The 17486-nt window shown below is 39.8% G+C and overlaps 1 protein-coding gene across 1 annotated transcript; it reads right to left on the bottom strand.

Annotated features, from left to right (window-relative positions):
• ell2 (elongation factor for RNA polymerase II 2) lies at window positions 1–14159 on the bottom strand. Its single transcript, XM_080891033.1, has 12 exons — window positions 13965–14159; window positions 10842–10889; window positions 10222–10346; window positions 9944–10107; window positions 7357–7616; window positions 6970–7094; window positions 6208–6286; window positions 5446–6109; window positions 4896–4968; window positions 4201–4372; window positions 3600–3644; window positions 1–2497 (listed from the first exon to the last, which is right to left on the bottom strand). The coding sequence occupies exons 1-12, from the start codon at window positions 14094–14096 to the stop codon at window positions 2381–2383; spliced, it is 2004 nt and encodes a 667-aa protein (XP_080747159.1). The 5' UTR covers window positions 14097–14159; the 3' UTR covers window positions 1–2380.
• Window positions 14160–17486: the final 3327 nt, after the last annotated feature.

Genomic DNA, 17486 nt, shown 5'->3' with positions numbered 1-17486 from the left:
GTAAAACTGTGTTGATTTTTATTGAAATGTCTTGTACATTTTCAGATGGGCAGAATCAGATTTCTTTCAGAATGGACTTGTGGCTTCTTGTTTAAACATTGCTGGGAAATCTAAAACTTCCTCGGTATTCCTTACTAAACCCCTCCACACTGATTCATATACTGTTTGTTCATTATATTCTGAATTAGCTCTTACAGGGAAGTTATGTGAAGTAGCCCTTTGTAGCTCTTAATTCTGGGAAATTATCACAACCAGGAAAAAACAGTACAAATACCAGCCCTTTCCCCCACAGCGGGATGGACATTTTTCTGTTGTTGTGACACCTTGTAGATACAAGTGCTAATTATCTGTCCAAAATAAAAAGTTAAGGAGAGTTTGCTATAAACCCAAATTGATTCTGACAACCAACCCAAAGAGCCAGTCTACTGCAGAGACTGACTATCTGACAGAATGCCACAATCACATATAATGAAAAACAGGACAGAACAATATTCATTTTTGTGGGAAATGAAAATAAACAGTGCCCCCCCAAAACAAAGTACAGACTCTTGTCTGCGAAATATTTCACACGTCAACAGCACAATGACAAAGTTCCTCTTTTACATCCCTACATTTAAGGAAGTTTTATTTCAGTGAAAGAGAGACATCGCATAATCAATGACTTCTCAACATTAGCCCCAATCAGAAATTTGACTCCATGGAAGCATGACCAAAGAAACAAAAGGCAATTACATTTTTTGGCAAACATTCTAAAACAACTTAGTAAATAAAATTTCCCTCATTGAAATAATTTCATAGAAGCCATTCATCCAAATCTGTATCCATGTTGAAAAAGAAATGCTCCAACTCACACCTTTCATTGCTGTGTGGAGCTCCAACTGAGAATCAAACGCACTGACATCATAATACAGAGAAGTCCTCTGGTGGATGATAACATTTTGCTTCCTTTCAAACCTTTAAAAACAAAAAAACAAAACCTGTTTGCCGCTGGATAAAGCTCGAGAGGTTGGGAGGAAGGGGGAGGGGGGGGGGGGGGGGGGTTATTCCTTTGCAGGGTCTAGAGAAGAACCAAATAAGGATCTTCCTTCTTTCTTCAGGTAGGATCAGGTACTCTTACTCCAGCCAGGTCGATCCTGAGTGTTCCTGGCCGGTTTTAAACATTATAGCAGCTTTTTTTTTGTTTGTTTTCTATATTTCTTCATTTCTTCTCCACATTTCTATTTTTCCTTTCATTCAACATAATACACATCCATACAACTACACTCACAATTTGTAACACTCCTTCCAGACTTTACATCCCTTCCTCTCTCGATCACTGACATCTGCACACCACCCACCCACCCGCTCTCTCACACACTCACACACACACACACACACACACACACCTGTTTCTAGGCAGTTGTAGTTCCTTTGTACAGCCAGTGGACTCCAAGCCCCAGCTCGACATTTCCGAATGTAAACACCTTAAGGCATACATAATGCACTGTGAACATTAAATATTGTTTGGTGTGGGAAATACTGCCCCCTACTGACAGGGTGGGGGGAGGGGTTGGCTTACGCCAACGTTCAACACCATTTCATCATTGCAATTAAATTCACAACCCATGCACACAAACTGTTGCTTCTTAATCAGCTCAAGTGATTTCTTCTTCCTGTCTCATTTCCTTCCTCTTCAGCTTCAAATTCAGCTTCGGCAGCAATTTATTGAAGTGTGGTTATCCACTGCCGTTTGAAGTGATGAGAGGAAATGAGGCAAGACAGGCATCTTTGTCAGATGAGATGACAGATGGATCTGCGTTCAAAATGGCTTCACAAAGTCAAAACACATAAGGCCTGTGGTATTTTTTTTTTTTTTGCATTGTTTAAAAAACAAAATTAAACAATATATCATTTGCAGACTCTTACTTTGCACTACGAGTCACAAAATAAATAGATCTCCCTCTTTTTTGTTTTACTTAAATACATGTTAATATTATATCTGATGCTCAAAAATACTTTTGTCTGAAGAGAAAGTCCTTCAAAAGTTAGAGACAAACCCGCTCACACATGCAGACAGCCCCTTCCACTGGTCCAGTGGTGTCAAATCCACAGGAGAAGAAGAAGAAGAAAAAAAATACTGCAAAAGCAAAGGATTGATGGGTAAAGTCGAAAAGCAGGATTGCAGGCACCAATGAAGCCTGTGGAATCAAAGGTCAAAAAGAAAAGGAGGAATGAAGCAAGAAAACAGGAGAAGGAAAAATGGTAAGGAAAGTAGGGGAAGGAGCTGTTGCGAAGGCAGCAACTGAAGGGGTCTCAATAGCTAAGAGACAGCTGGACAGATGCTCTTGGTTTGACCCTCCATTCTCAATACTGATGAGTGAAGCTGTTCTCTACTGTGCCCTCAGGACCAGGCCTGGGCTCTGCGCTGGTCAAAATCAGCTATGAGCCGCTTGATGTGGGCCAGCTTGTTGTGCAGGTACTCGCAGCGCAGTTTCTCTTTGTGGTAGTTGGGGCTGTGCTATTTTTTTTTTTTTTTTTTTTTTTTTTAAAAGGGGAAAAAAGAAAATGTCAGTTCAGCTGCACTCGGTTTGAGTTTTTAAAGTGCAGAACAAATTACACATTTTGTTCATCCTTAAAATAAAAGAAGTCAACCTGCTAATGCTCTGTTATTTTCTGACCAATCGTGGCATGCACTCTTCCTTACAGAGCACTTCAGATTATGAGACTTTTAGGGCATCTTTCAAGAAACACTAAAAAGGTTAAAAGTTGTGATGAAAATGTTTAACTTTACTGTGGACATTTGTCTGTTTTGTTTCACTGACCACAATTCCAGTTTATCCGGATTTTACTCTGCATACTTCAGGCACTTTTGTTAAGAATTGGCAGAGAGTTCGCTTCAGAAAGCTCTCCTTTGACACCTTGTTCATGAACAAACACAGCAAAAAGGAAACAGTGCACTACCGTTGCCTGCACTAGCTAAACATGCCTGACATTCCTATACAAATCCATGAGGAGGTGCTTTGTCTTCCTGCTCAGAAGTTAAGTTATCTCAGCATGCCGTCATGACTTCAGCACTTTCTCACAGCTGCCATTCCTTACCGGTATTTGTGACCATTCATATTTAGCCTGCTTTAATACATTTTATAGCCATATTGAGTTGATTGGTATGCAAAAGAGGAGTCAAAGAAATAATCAGGCTCTAAACTCTAATAAGTTCACAGTTCCGAATGGTCTTAGGACAGAAAGAGCTTCTGCACATGTCCAATTATGTAATAATTTTTATGCACATGGAATATAAAGCAACAATACTGCACTAATATTTGAAGGATTTAATATTTAACGTTAATGCACCTTTTCACATCAGTTAAAACACCGTGTCATTTACACAGGTGTGCACATACCACCCTGCCACCAGTACATATATGCGTAGTGTGTCTAATTCAGATCTTAAGAATGAGCGTGATTATGGAGTGTGACAACATTTTGGCCAAACTTAATGCAACAAACATTCAAAAAAGTAAAGACTTGGTTATAGAATTCACATTGTTTTTAGGTTATATCAGGGGAAAAGGCAGAAATGCACACAAAGACTTAAAATGATGACAGCCTGTGTAACTTACTTGTTTGATCTTTTTGTACTCTTTCACTATTTCTTCTTGCACCTTCTGTAAAGATGATTAAAGTCATTAGTTGTTCCCAATGGACGTCATGTATAAACATTACAAACACGTGTTCTTTCACTTTTTGTAGATAAATGAAATACTGACCCACCTACATTTACTTTAAGGAAATAAAAAACAAAAGCTCTGATAGCTGGGGACAAAAAGCAGGACCCTGAACCAAAGCACAGAATGAAACTATTAGCACTCTAAACAAATGTCTGTCGCCTGCTGGTTGCAGGTGTCTCTGGATTGAGGAGCAGCTGTGAAACTTTGACAACACTATTACTTTTTGTTGATTATGAATAAGCTGTCCATCATTACTGCCTCCTGTTTGTTTGACAGCAGTATACAAAGAGCCAGTTGTGAATGGTTAAAGGCCAAAGACTTCATTATATTCTGTCACAGCCAACAGGACCACAAATGTATAATAATGTAGAAAATGATTAAAACACACATTAAGAGAGAGAACAGCCTGTGTCACATTTCTATGATTGTGGTCTTTCTGCAGTCATCACCAGCATCATCGAAAATATATCCAAGCAAAAAGTTTCAATATGACCTGATGCTCTTTGGTGCCAGGGGCCAACTTCCGACACTGGGCGTCCAACTGGGTAAAGCGGCGGGTGATGTTCTCCACGCGTCCATGCAACAGGCGGTACTCGTCATACTCTGCATTGAAATCGTCCTTGTAGCTTTGCCGCTGGTCGAGGGACACCAATGCTGTGTACTTCCTGTAAACAAAGGAAAATTAGATCCATTTTAAAGTGGTGACAAAGTAAGTTTTAATTTGAAATTTCAATCCAGAAAGAGCTGTTACAGACAACACCAATACCAGCACTGGACTATGAACATGCTCTTTCCAAACTTTATTTATTCTGAATGCACCTTTGAAAAGGTCATGCCATTTATAGACATATGGGAAGTTCAACATCTGTTGCACTTCTCCATTTCAAATGTGCTACGGATAAGATATTCCCTGAACTCATTACCACTGATGTGGAAAGTACAAAACAGTCCTTGTACAGCAATGAACAAAGAATACTAGCATGCACACTGAAACACATCTGTATTTACAGCAGCATTTCACGTGTCCTAATTCTTGTCTACTCTAATTCACTTGTGTTTGTTCAAAACATCCTCTTTTGCAATTGTTTCACAATTTGTGGTGAGAAAAGAGGAAAGAAAAAAAAAAAGAAAAGAAAAAAAAAAAGACTGTTGATAATGGACCCTTTTAGAATTATAACAGTTACTTACAGGATATAGTCAGGTGTATCTATTTTGGATGAAAATTCAGTGGATTGGACTGGCCTCTCTTTGTCTGAAGAGTCTGAGGAGAGACAGCAATATGCAAGAATCTAAGTGCAGAATTTATAATGAACATTAAACATAAGCACCGCTGCTATGATGGAAAACTGTCTAACAACAGGATTTTATTTTTAACCATCTTGTTCTGATGTAAAGAATATGAACAGGTCTCTTTTAGTTGATCCCTGATGTTTCAACAGTAATGTAAATGTTTGTTGCATGATGACATTAACCCACAGCACAGGATTTTTCATTCAATATAATCAGGACCGAAAGGTACTGATGGACAGACATGCACTGCTTTTATAGGAAAAGACAAACCCATTTTTCTCATGAAATCAGTGGTGCAGCTGCTGAAAAAGCAAAGGCTGCTGCAAAGAAATGGAGGCCTGTAATGTAAAGGTTGTTGTCCTGTTTTCTGAGTTAAAGTGACAACATAAATTTTCCAGAACTGCAGGTATCTGATTCAGCGGTCCATACAAGAGATTCAGAAACGCACCTTGATCTTTGTGAGAACTTTTGCTGATAACTCTCCTGGTCTCTTCATCAGGGCTCTGCCTCTTCTTGGCTCTATGACTTTCTACAGCCTGCTCCACAACACCATGAGAACTACTGCCATCTCTTTCCTTTCGCTTCCCTTTCTCCCTTTCTCGATCCTTGTCTTTGTGCTTCTTAGACTTCTTTTTAACCTTCTTACTGGTGATGCTGGACAAGGGAGGGCTAGAAATGACAGTGGAGGTAACTGTGAGTGAGGTGCAAGGCGGAGGGCTGGGGGATGGTCTGGGACCGGGGTTAGGATGCTGATAGCGATCCTGCAGGGATCTATTGGACGAAAAGGACTTGGGTGAAGGATCTCTGCAGGAGGAACTCTGGTCCACGGGCAGGTCCTGGGTGCCACAGCCCTCTGGGGTGCTTGGTGAGTTGGTGTTAGAAGCTGGGCTAGGCTGCTGGTGAGAGGGGGCAGGTGGGTGGGATGAGATGGGGAGATGAGTGGGAGGGCCTGAGGTGACATTGGAGGGTAGGGATGAGCGTTTAGAGCTGAGGCTGCCCTCGTCCTCAAGGCGATCCGAGGAGGATGCGGCTGGCCCTCGATTACTGAGGTGGGAGATGCGGGCTTTCTTCGGTGCCAAAGGATCAATGAAATCAAAGTCTGGCTGACGCTTCTGCCAAAACCCCCCCCCAATGAAACCAACCACAGAATTTAGTCTGAAAAATCATATAACACCATGGGTTGAGCTTTAGAGAATTTTTGTTCAGGTACCTGAGGCGATGTGGGAGCGCTGTCTTTGGGAGAACCACTGGATGAGGTTGCAGTTATCTCATTAGGAAGACCTAATTTGCTATTGAAGAAAAGACAGAGTGTTATCAGTGGGGAACAGTCTAAGTGGCAAGAAAGGGCAACTTAGAGGGTAGCCTTCAACCATCATTACACTAAGACCTGCTAAAAATGTGGATTGGTCATATTCATGAGGCTTAATTTACATTTTTCCAATGCCACAACACAAGAAGGAGAAGAAATGGCTCTAAAACACAAATCTGTAGTGTAGCTAATGTCAAAATAAACCGTACCACAAGCTAGTCTAAACAGTGTCGATGTTTTCATTGAAGCTATAGCATGTACTGCAGGCTGTAGCCACACACCAAGATAACAGAACAGTGTGTTTTCTTCACTCTCTCACGAGTTTCAGCGTTTCATTCGTTCTTTTGGAAACTGTGCTCATGTATGTAAAACCACTTCTGCTTAAAGTGTAAACAGTGTTAGCCCAATTACACACCATAAAGAACAAATGCTTTATCACTACAGGCAAGCAGGAGACCATTTAGGAGCATAATTGAGGCTATATTTTGGCACTTGCCATGTGACCAAATGACTGATGCTTCTATTCAAGCATGAGGATCTCTGCTCTGTATTTCACATCCTACCGTTCTGTACATTTCCTTTCAATATATCGACTGCTTTTAATTTAATCAAAGGCAACTCAAAATTAATCAGAATAAAAAGCTGAACTGGCTGCTTGTGTACCGAGTCAGGATCCGGTCAATCTGAGACTTCTCATCTTCTGAGTAACCAGGCCAGTCTCGCTGGACGTCACGGTATATGTAGTCCTTCAGAGAATATGCATTGTCTTTGGGATTCAGGTTTGCCACCTAATTTGCATAGAAACACACAGAGTTTCAAAGTTAAGTTGTGGCGGCAGGAATACTGGTATAGATACTTCGTACATCCTGTGCTGGCTAAACATCTGTGTATGTAAATACTGTTCAACGACTAACAGTCTCATTTCTCATGAATGAAGCATTAATAAAGTGAGCAGGATTTCATCAGGCAGATCTGCAAGCAACAATCTTGTTAGCCTTCATAAACAGACAAATCTGTTCAAACTCATGCAACTCTCCTGTTGGGAAATACCTGCTGCAGGGCGGTCCCCAATGAGTTGCGATCCTTCTGGTTGATACCGTCACGCTGCAAACGTGCTAGCACTTCCAGCTTCTTGTAGGGCCTGAGTGCCAGCAGATGAATGATGCGGTCTCTGAACGGCCGCTGCGATACAGGGTTATTGGAAAGGCACTTACGAATAGTGTTGGCTGGGTTGATGGGTGTGGAGCGTTTACGCTCTGGGACCACTTCTGGGGTGGATAGTGCAGGCTTACGGATATGTACTTGCTTTCCTGCAAAACAGAAGGAAAATGGAAAGTTACGACTTCTCTTCTCGGCAGACTGGCTCATCACAGATGATTCTTTTACGCTGACAGATAAGAACTTCTGATTAACATCTCTTATTAAAAGTGGGTGTCAATTGCATCTACATTACACATACATTAGGACTGATCCAATGATTATAATAGTGAGAGCTTAAAGAAATGGATCAGGGTTTCCACCAGTGTATTACAATCCTGGCAATGTGCTTAGGCTAAATGGATCTATGCCAGACCTATGGACTGGGGATGGGGATGGATATATATATATATATATATATATATATATATATATATATATATATATATATATATATATATATATATATATATATATTTTTTTTTTTTTTTTTTTTTTTTAAAGGTATATTAAAGGACCAGGAATAACTTATACCATAATACTCTTTTACCTGTGTTCACTAATGGATTACAGTAGGCTAAATCCTCCACTGCTGTATGTGAATGACATTAACCAGGATTTGGTCACCTACACATGGGTTGAACCTTTCTGAGAGGAAATCATGTGAGAGTGTCAATGGCATGTAGGAAGACCAAAGAAGCTGAGCTGCTCAAGTCAAACCTTATTTCAAACTGACATTAGGAACTGTAACCACAGAATATAAGAGACACAATGAGTGCTTTTGTTATGTCAGTGACATTCACGATTTCAGTTTTTGAAACCAGTGACAATATGGTCTGATGTTAATGCCATTTCCAGTGAAAGTGTATGTGGCAAGAAAACTGACCATACCAAACTACATAACTACACTAAGCAGCTTAGAGAACCCATTTTAAAGTGTTGACGTTAAAGCCAGAGAAACCTTATTACTGAGCAATGTGCTTAATCATGGTGTCAACACTTCCCTGTATACCTCTTCATGGTCATTATGAAATTCTAAAGCTCTTTAAAAGATTAAGGTTAGGGAAAGGAAGAGAAAGGAAAAACTCCTCCCCTCCCTCCTCGTCAAAGAAAAGGAAAAAGACTCGCAAACAGTGACAGAGATCAGTGACAGATTCTAGCAGGCGTAATGCTTTTGCATCACATTTTTCTTCTTCAGAAAGAGATATTCTGTACAGACCATCTGTACATTTATTAAGAGTTACTGCTTTTAAATGCGACTGCAGAAGGCAGACAAAGATTAGGGAAAGTTAGAGGCTGCTATCTGAAACAAAAAGCCTGCGAAAACAAGAATCTAAAGGCCCCTGGCACATCTGTAAATATGATACTTACTTCAAACCAGGTGCTACAAACGACTGACCCACCCCCTTTTCTGTACATCATCTCGATTCCCAGTTTCTATGTGACAGTACATGCAAATATACAAATATATCCCCAGGGCTCAGAAAAATAAAAGGCTTTTAGACTACATCTACAGTAAATAGTGTACATTTTTAAATGCTTACTTGTATGTGTGAAAATAATGACATTTAAACCACAAACTGGGATTTGTAGCGATTTCTATAGTGAAATGGGACAGATATACTTTGCCCTCCTTTTCTTTTTTGGCAAGCAACAAAATTTCATCACAATTCAGATCAGGATAGAGATCAGAAAACTTAAAATAAATACAGAACAGGGCAACAGCTCTTTACCGTGGGTTATAGTGAAATTTAAAATACTTGATTACTGTAGAAGATGAAGACAACAAAGTTGTCTTCTTAAATTTGCTGGCACCCAGGTGTGAATGCAGTCTGGTTACATTGCTGAGTATCAACTCTCTGTGATCAGTCAAACTATCTTTTAACGTTGCATAAGCCAAAGTATTTGAATTTTACGCATTCTTTTTTTGTTGTCAGACATCTGAAAAGCAGGGAATACCTAATGTAGGCCTAGATTAGCTGCATGTACCAGCAGTCATTCTAAACATGCATCAAGTTTAAGAGCAACAGCTATCTGTATATAAAACACTGTAACAACTATACATCCCTCATGTGTAAGGAAAACATGAAGACATAATTTGTTGAAAAGATAAATGTTAAACACAATAAAACAAAAGTAAAGCGTGTACTATGTGGCAAGCTATGCATTACTAAAACAGCATTAGCTTTATCTGCCACCATTTGTCATTATCAGACAGACTCCTAATCTGGAAAAAACTGAGACGGCAAAATAGCTTAGTCAGTCGCAATAATGGCTTTGAATAGAGTTAGTCTGTCAGCTTTCACCTATTCAGGCTCTCAAAAGAGGCAGAGTTTGAAAAGAGAGAAGAGGGGTTGTAAAGCCATGGTGACATGTGGGATCCACACCGCCCTTTGACTGCGGCAGTGGGAAATAAGCGAGATTGTAGGAAGGGTCTTACCTCTGTACTGACCACCAGGCTTGATGACTTTGGTCCCACGTTCTCGTGTGTCCTCCACAGCCTGGGTCATGCGCTCCCGGGTCACCTGGTAGGAGTCATTGGTGGCACACACTGTGACCTTGTCGTGTACTGTCGCCAACAATGCCAGGTGTGAGGCCCCTGAGCTAGAGACAAAGAGGGAGTGTGGAGGAGAAATGTAATGCAAGAGAGGGATTACCTTCCAGCAACGTGTGGTAAGAAAGTAACAGTTGATTCAGCTGACCAGCTATTAACACTACCTCGACGCATACTGATGGATGCACTCGAAGCTTCCCTGAGGGTTGTCCTTGCCCACATTAGACAGATAGAATTCAAAATTGTGGAAGGCGTCTGAAGAAGAGTCACTCTTGGGAATCTTAATGCGCTGTCAAATAATTCACATACATATTAAGTATAACACAAACAGTATAACAGTGTATTCAGCAGTAGAGCTATAGAGGATGATGTGAACAATTTAAGAGTTACGAGGAAACAGGACAACCCAAGTTCTTATCATCTAATGGGAGGTGAGCCATGCCATTATGGAGTACATACATCATACAAAAATATATATGAACCAATTATTAACTTGATATTTTATCGAGAGGAACAGAGGAAAACACACATTAAAAAAGAAAAAAAGAAATGATCTTGCTTTATAAACAATTCCGTTTGAATCATTAAAATCATTAAATTGGCCATTTTGTATTGAATTTATATTTTATTACAAGTGCTAAAATGAGTTAATGCCAGAAATTGTTAAGTGGTTTTACTGATTTTAGGATCAATGAATACAACTGGCAAGCTTATTTTTATCAGTTAATGCAAGACTCACAACCTAAAATACAACCAGGTTTTTTGTTTTCCTTGTTGGACTTACCCCTTGTAGTCCCTTGAACTGTATCGTTGGCCGCAGAGAAGGAACATTCTGCAAATAATGGGAAACACACATATACTTTAACCCCTGAAACAAAAAATATATACAGACATAAATAAGCATTAAAAAACAAAAAACAAAACAGAAAATAAAGGCCTAGAATCTACACTACACTTTACTCCCAGTCCTCCTATAACATATGCTTCCATCATAATGCAGACAAATGCTGAATGCTTAACCACTTGCTCTGCATGTTTGTTTAAAGGCTACATTTAAAAACATGCTGCTAGGACTATAGCTGACAGCCAGCTGATATCTGACGAGCACGTGCCTTCTTTGTCTGTGGGAGAGCAAGTAACTAGGTCATAATCAGTATTCATGATGCAAAAGAGAAAAAATGAAGAGGCAGCACAGCAAAGATAATCCCTGTCAATCACGCAACTGGGAACTTGTTAACAGCGCTGTGTCTGATGCAGTGCTGCTGCTGATCTTCAGATTATTTCACCAATTAACCAACTGGTTGTTTGGTCAGTAAATTATCAGACAAATAGTGTGAAGCCTCACATTTCCAAAGCTCAAAGCACATCGGTCTGGCCAGAGCTATTTAAACAGTCACCCAATTATTGCAGTTTTCCTTGTATGGACAGCTTGCATGTTTTTTTCTGAAGCCATGGGTGATTTGCAGCATATAATGCTCAGCGAGCCACTTAAAGACAATCTTTACCTGAGGGCCGAGAGAGAGAGAGAGAGAGAGAGAGAGAGAGAGAGAGAGAGAGAGAGAGAGAGAGAGAGAGAGAGAGAGAGAGAGAGAGAGAGAGAGAGAGAGAGAGAGAGAGAGAGAGAGAGAGAGAGAGAGAGAGAGAGAGAGAGAGAGAGAGAGAGAGAGAGAGAGAGCGAGAGCGAGAGGCTATATAAATCAAAATGACCTGTGTCTTTAAGTGGTAGGTGAAATGATTTGTTTTGACACTAAAAACAAACCAGATATTTTTAAATAGTAGATTTCTAAATCTTTTATTTACATTTGTGCCAGTGGCTACTTGAAATAAGAGTGACAGCCACAAATATGTGGTGGCTGCTCTTCAGCGGTATACAATAAGCTGGGAGAAGCACATGACTCCCAGTTTCTTCACCCGGCTTAAGTACACAGAAGAACCAGTCAGCTAGACTTGTGAACTAGTCTGAGTGGGAGGTATGCGCATTTTAACAGATTCTCCACGTTGCTGAGTCTTCCTAAAGCGACTCAAGAAGTAGGTGACTGGATAAAATGGGCACTTTTTTTTTTTTTTTTAAACATTGAAATAAATATGTCATGGTTGTAAAAGCTGTGCTACTCCAAGCCATACTCCCTCCTCCCCCCACTCGCACCGTTCTGATCACATTTCACATCACCACAGAAAGACAAAGATAGCCGGCTTCCAGAGTTCGATGACTGGGTTAGCTACAGCACACATTACCGAGAGGGAGAGAGAAACAAAAAGCAGGCAGTTTTTGGCTGCTCAGTCAGCAAGAGATTGCAGGCTGCTGTTCAGTGCAGAGAACAGACCAACATTACCACATCCAATAAGGTTGTAGCACGGGCTGTCACAAAAGAATTCCCTCAACTAAGTGATAACGCAGCCTGCCAGCTGTCACAAAACCGTGTGAATAATCATTTTGGATTTTGCTTTATATCCACATTTTATAAACACATATATTTGCAAGAGGAATTCTCACGGGGCTGACAATAAGCCAAAGCTTATCATACAAGAATGTATACAATGTGTGGCTGGCAGACGGACAGGTAAGTGTATATGCAATAAAATGATAAAGTCTCAGAAACCTCAGCACACTATAGCCTACTAGCAAGCTATAATGTATCATCCCTGAGTGGAGACCTAGACCTGGCCAGTGTGTTACGTAACAGCGTTGTTGTTGGCAGAGAAAAGTCAGGTAACCTGGCTTTAGGCCTCCTTATTCAAGACTGCAGAGGTTCAGATTAGTCCACCTGCATTCACCTCAACAAGATTACACCATTCGTATGGTTCAAGATTAACAAGTTATATTTAATCGGCACAGGCATGCAGTGATCCAGAGCAAACAGTAGTTTTAAAAGCACTACTTTGTGTTACAGCACACTGGCTTGAATTAGTTCAGAAAGAGTATGGAAATACATTACATTAATGCAAAAAAAAAAAAAAGAAAAAAAAAAGAAAAGGACAAAAATAAGCTGTTCTTCTTGCTTTCCTTTCATTTTTTTAAGGTCTTGTATTAGACATATTTATAAATGCTGGCTCATTCTTCTCAGTGAAGCTTGATGCCAACTAGAAAAAGATATATATTGAATGAATTAAGAAAGAGAGAAAGAAAGAAACTCAATAAATAAATATTTGTCCTATGAAAACCTTGGAGATGCTTGCTCAGTTGTATCTCTAGCTAGTGTTGGACTGCAACAGATTATAACAAAGTTAAACAGTTAAAAAAGGGCGAGCCTGACTAGGAGCTCCATATCCCTGCCAGGTTTTTGTTAGGTTTTGCCAGCTGGCTAAATCTAAACATATGGCAAGCTAACCAGTCATCGACATGCTTCAAACGGCACGAACCTGTGATCAAAGTTAGATTATCACTCATTTATTGCTATGTTTCCACTCCTGCTCTTAATATATAACGTCGTCGAAAAAAAAGTTCAGGTTACTTGACTGCGATTTAATATTTTAATGTTAAAACGCTATGCTCATGAAGCTTGTCTAGTGTATTCGTCGATATGAGCCTACCACTTTCCTAATTTGGTAAGCAACATTAGTTTGGCAAGAAAAAAAATGGACTAGGTTGGTCAGCACAACATAATAACGTAGAGCTAGCGTTAGCTAATCAGCGTCCAGCTCAACCAACAGGTTTTTACGTTAAATCATATTTGTCAGTTCGTAAAACCTGGCTAGAATATAAGACCAAGGTCTCATTTATCTTCTGCCGTTGATTACTTTCACGACACCCAACTAATGTGATCAAAAAACCCAGCTGAAACTCGCTCTGTCAACAGCTTAGCTAACTTTGTAGCTTTTAGCTATGCGTGGCAGTTGGGACTTCCTAGCTGATCCGAGCAGTGTCAGTTTGAGTCCTTATTCTTGAAATACACGGCGTTTTACTCACCGTACAGTTTTGGTAGGTCTCTATCGCCCTCAGTGCTGTCTCGGTTAACTTTACATGTAATACAGTGACTCTTTCTGCGCTTTGTTGGCCACAATTTAATCCGTATCTCCCATCCACGGAGAGCGCCGCCATCTTTACCAGCCCTCCACCATCGTCCCTCTGAAGGCTGGAGCATTTAGCAGTCCAAGCTCACTGTTCGCACTCTGACGGGGAGGGATTACGCTTACTGCCCTCAGGACTCACACCTCTGTATGTCTTCACTTGTCAGCTTGCTATTTTTTCCTTCTTCAACTTTTACCACAGCGACTTTTAAGTACGTCGTAAAGATATATATATATTTTTTAAGACTTTTGGGCATTAATAATATATTAAGCATTTCTTCTATAACTTAGATATGATTAGCAGCCTAATTCACAGCTGTATCTTGCTATGTGTTTAATAAAACGAGACTGCAGGAATTGCTTATTACTATAAGAGGAAAAATTACTAGTTAGTAGTCCCCCTTCTGTGTAAGCCAATAACCTCTTTCAGCTGCGCATTCTTCCTCTGCCTGCTGTGTTTTGCTGACACGGTGAAACTGATTCTAACCTGCCGAAACTGTGAAAGGTAGCTGCTGGAGCAACATACAGTCTACAACAAGTACCTTTCCTTTCAAATAAGTTTTTTACCACTGTTATCCTGAATTTCAGTTACTTTTGGACCTCTCTGAACTATAAACACCCATACTGGCCTATAGCTTGATAGTATTTTATATGGTGCCTTTAATGATATGGCATATAAGATAACATCAGCACAAGTTTTCACCCCCCTGTAAGCTGGACGACTATCTCCCAGTGTCAGTCCCCTGGAATGGTGATTATTGGCTTAGCCCCAGGCAGGGTGGGGAAAGGCTTGTGTGAATCAAGCAGATTATCATGGCTCTTTACCCCACCCTTCCCCTTGAGTAGTTACACACACTTGCATGCATGCCCACACACAAACACACACACGCACAAACATATTGAGAACTTATACATCAGCGCACTGACAAAGTAACTCTTTTCATTTCTCTAGAAAACATATGCACATATAAAGTTTATTTAAACATGATTTCAACAGTGTGCTCATTAATACCACTGACTGTAAGCTACCTTTATCTGCTTGACAATAGTGAAACACAACCCTGGCTGGGAGGAAAGCTGTACTTCATAAGCATTACATAACCTGTTCTGTGGCTTCTCTTGGATCAAATACATGCAAATATGAAGTGTGAGGTCGTTTCAACTCAAGTCGTGCTCTACTTTATCTGATGGGTTGCCTGGTGTGCAAACAATTAAACAAAGATAGGACTCCTTGATTTTAAAGCTTCTGTGTTTACAGAGGTGTCAAGTGTCGCCTGGTAGAAGCTTAGGAATACCTAAAAATTACACACCCATTGTTTTCAGGTTAAACATTAAACACGTGATGCTTAAGTTTGTTACCTGGAGCACAAAAACAGTTTAAACTGAGCTGAGTGTTGATATTAATGAATGCATGATTTGACCAGTCAGGCTTCAGTTTTGATGCCAAACAGAGGTTTTAGTGAGTGGAGTCTGAAGAGTGATGAAGATGCACTTATTCTACTTAGATCAAAGGGTTTACATTTAGAGGTATGATTCCTCAGCCTTTGAATACTCCTTCTTACATGTTCTTTTACTATATCAATAATGAAGAAAACTCCATCCAGTATGTTAACACACATTAAACTCCACAGAGTTTTCATATACATTAATGTGAACGAGAAGTATCAGCTTCTGTCATGCTGTTGTGTCTGTGGTTATATTTTAAGAAGTAGTGCAATATTGTTAGTGCTTGGAACTATTTATCACACTTTCTATAAATACTGCCAATAGTGTGGACAATGTGTTTTCTTTAAAAAGCTGCGTATAAAAGTATCAACAGCTTTTGTTGCAGAGAAGCTAATTGATCACATAAACTGCAAGCTTGTTCATTCTCCAGCTGCTGGTTAGTGTGATGCTCTTCGACATCATGTATAACTTGCCTCGGCCTGTTGGAATATCATTTCAACAAAATGAAGTATTTCTCCACCTGGAGACCTAAGCTGTTAAAGCTCTAATTTTTATATGTGAAAGATTTTGTTGCACCATCATCACCGGTGTTCTCCGACACTTTAACCTACTTCTTCAGTGAACTGTAGTTGAGACTAATAGGCAGGCAGAGGTACAGTGCCTCATAGCAACATCCTGGACTGGATTTTATCCAGATGCTTCAAGATTTCTCCTTTAGCACAGACACGTGTAGGCAGGGTGAGCTGTAGGCTTCAAACGGCCTCTTGGTTTCACATGTCTGTTTATGTGGATACAATGTGGATACCAAATCACACATGTCAATTATTTAGCTGTATTATTTATTTATTTAGTCTTTAAATAAATAAATAATATTTATTTATTTATTTAATAAGGGCAGACGTGGCTACAACTGTAGCTTGCCTCCACCAGTGTGTGAATGTGAGAATGAATGAATAATGGAATTGTACAGCGCTTTGAGGTTCTTGAAAAGCGCTCTGTAAATGCAGTCCATTATTATTATTATTTATGCACACTTCCCAGGCTATCCCTGCAATAAAAATGTGCAGGAATGGTATACAGCAAGAGTAACCTCATACTTCACCATTAAGCCACTCACCAAAGTCATTTTAGAGATAACTGATCAAAGCCTGTTTTACATTGAAATAAGGGAAGCCAAAGAAATTCAAGCCACTGATGACTCTTTAACATTTCAACAGGTAATTTTGCATTTGTGTACAGCCCACTCAAGGAAGTATATGAGTTTGAACCCTATTCTATATAATAAGAATTGAAGGAATCACCCTTGTCCTATTCATCCAGCACAACAGATTTATCTGTCAGCAAAGTAAGATTTGATATTCAGATTAATATCTTCTCACATCACTGATTTCTGTGTTGTCTCTTTTTTGCTTTAGGTTATGCTGCTCCTGGAAATATGCTCTCTTTGACCACCACTAAACCTGCTTTAACCTGCTTTGCATAGTGGAATGAAAAAGGGGCACTGATCATGGATCAGACTGACAGAATAAAGGTAAACTAAGCAACATACCCTTTATACTGTTGGTAACAAAGGTTTTCAAAGCAGGTGTTCAAAGCAAGGGAGTGGTTTCACAGGCTGATCTATAGTTCTGGTGACTGCTGATCTAATTAAAGAAATACAGATTCATAAAATCCATGTCTTTCCCCCTTTTTATAGCCAAAGAAGAAATAGGTTTCCATTGTAACAGCCACAGTGATAGTGGCTTCAAAAAAGATAAAAAAAAAATACTCAAGATGTTTTTTTTTTCTCAGTACATTAATTTGACTACTTAGATGTAAGGCACAGTCAGTCTGTCTTAGTGAAACTAGCCCCAGATGTTGAGGAACTCTGCACACGGAAATCACTTTGTGTTCTGTGCATTTGTCGATATGTGAAAGCAGGGTGTTATGAGACAGAAAGTCCACTGAGTAATTCTGTTCCAATTTGAATACCAGT

This window comes from Rhamphochromis sp. 'chilingali' (assembly GCF_963969265.1).
Source record: "Rhamphochromis sp. 'chilingali' genome assembly, chromosome: 9".
NCBI lineage: Eukaryota > Metazoa > Chordata > Actinopteri > Cichliformes > Cichlidae > Rhamphochromis > Rhamphochromis sp. 'chilingali'.
The sequence above is the reverse complement of the archived record's forward strand: the minus strand, read 5'-3'. Positions and strand labels throughout refer to the sequence as shown.

Excerpts from the sequence above, each read along its gene's own strand:
- ell2 (XM_080891033.1), bottom strand. The coding sequence starts at position 14,096 with ATGGCGGCGCTCTCCGTGGATGGGAGATACGGATTAAATTGTGGCCAA. Across the intron at positions 4,373-4,895 it reads GATACACCTGACTATATCCT|GAAGTACACAGCATTGGTGT; the intron begins GTAAGTAACTGT and ends CTTTGTTTACAG. Across the intron at positions 2,498-3,599 it reads AGTACAAAAAGATCAAACAA|CACAGCCCCAACTACCACAA; the intron begins GTAAGTTACACA and ends AAAAAAAAATAG.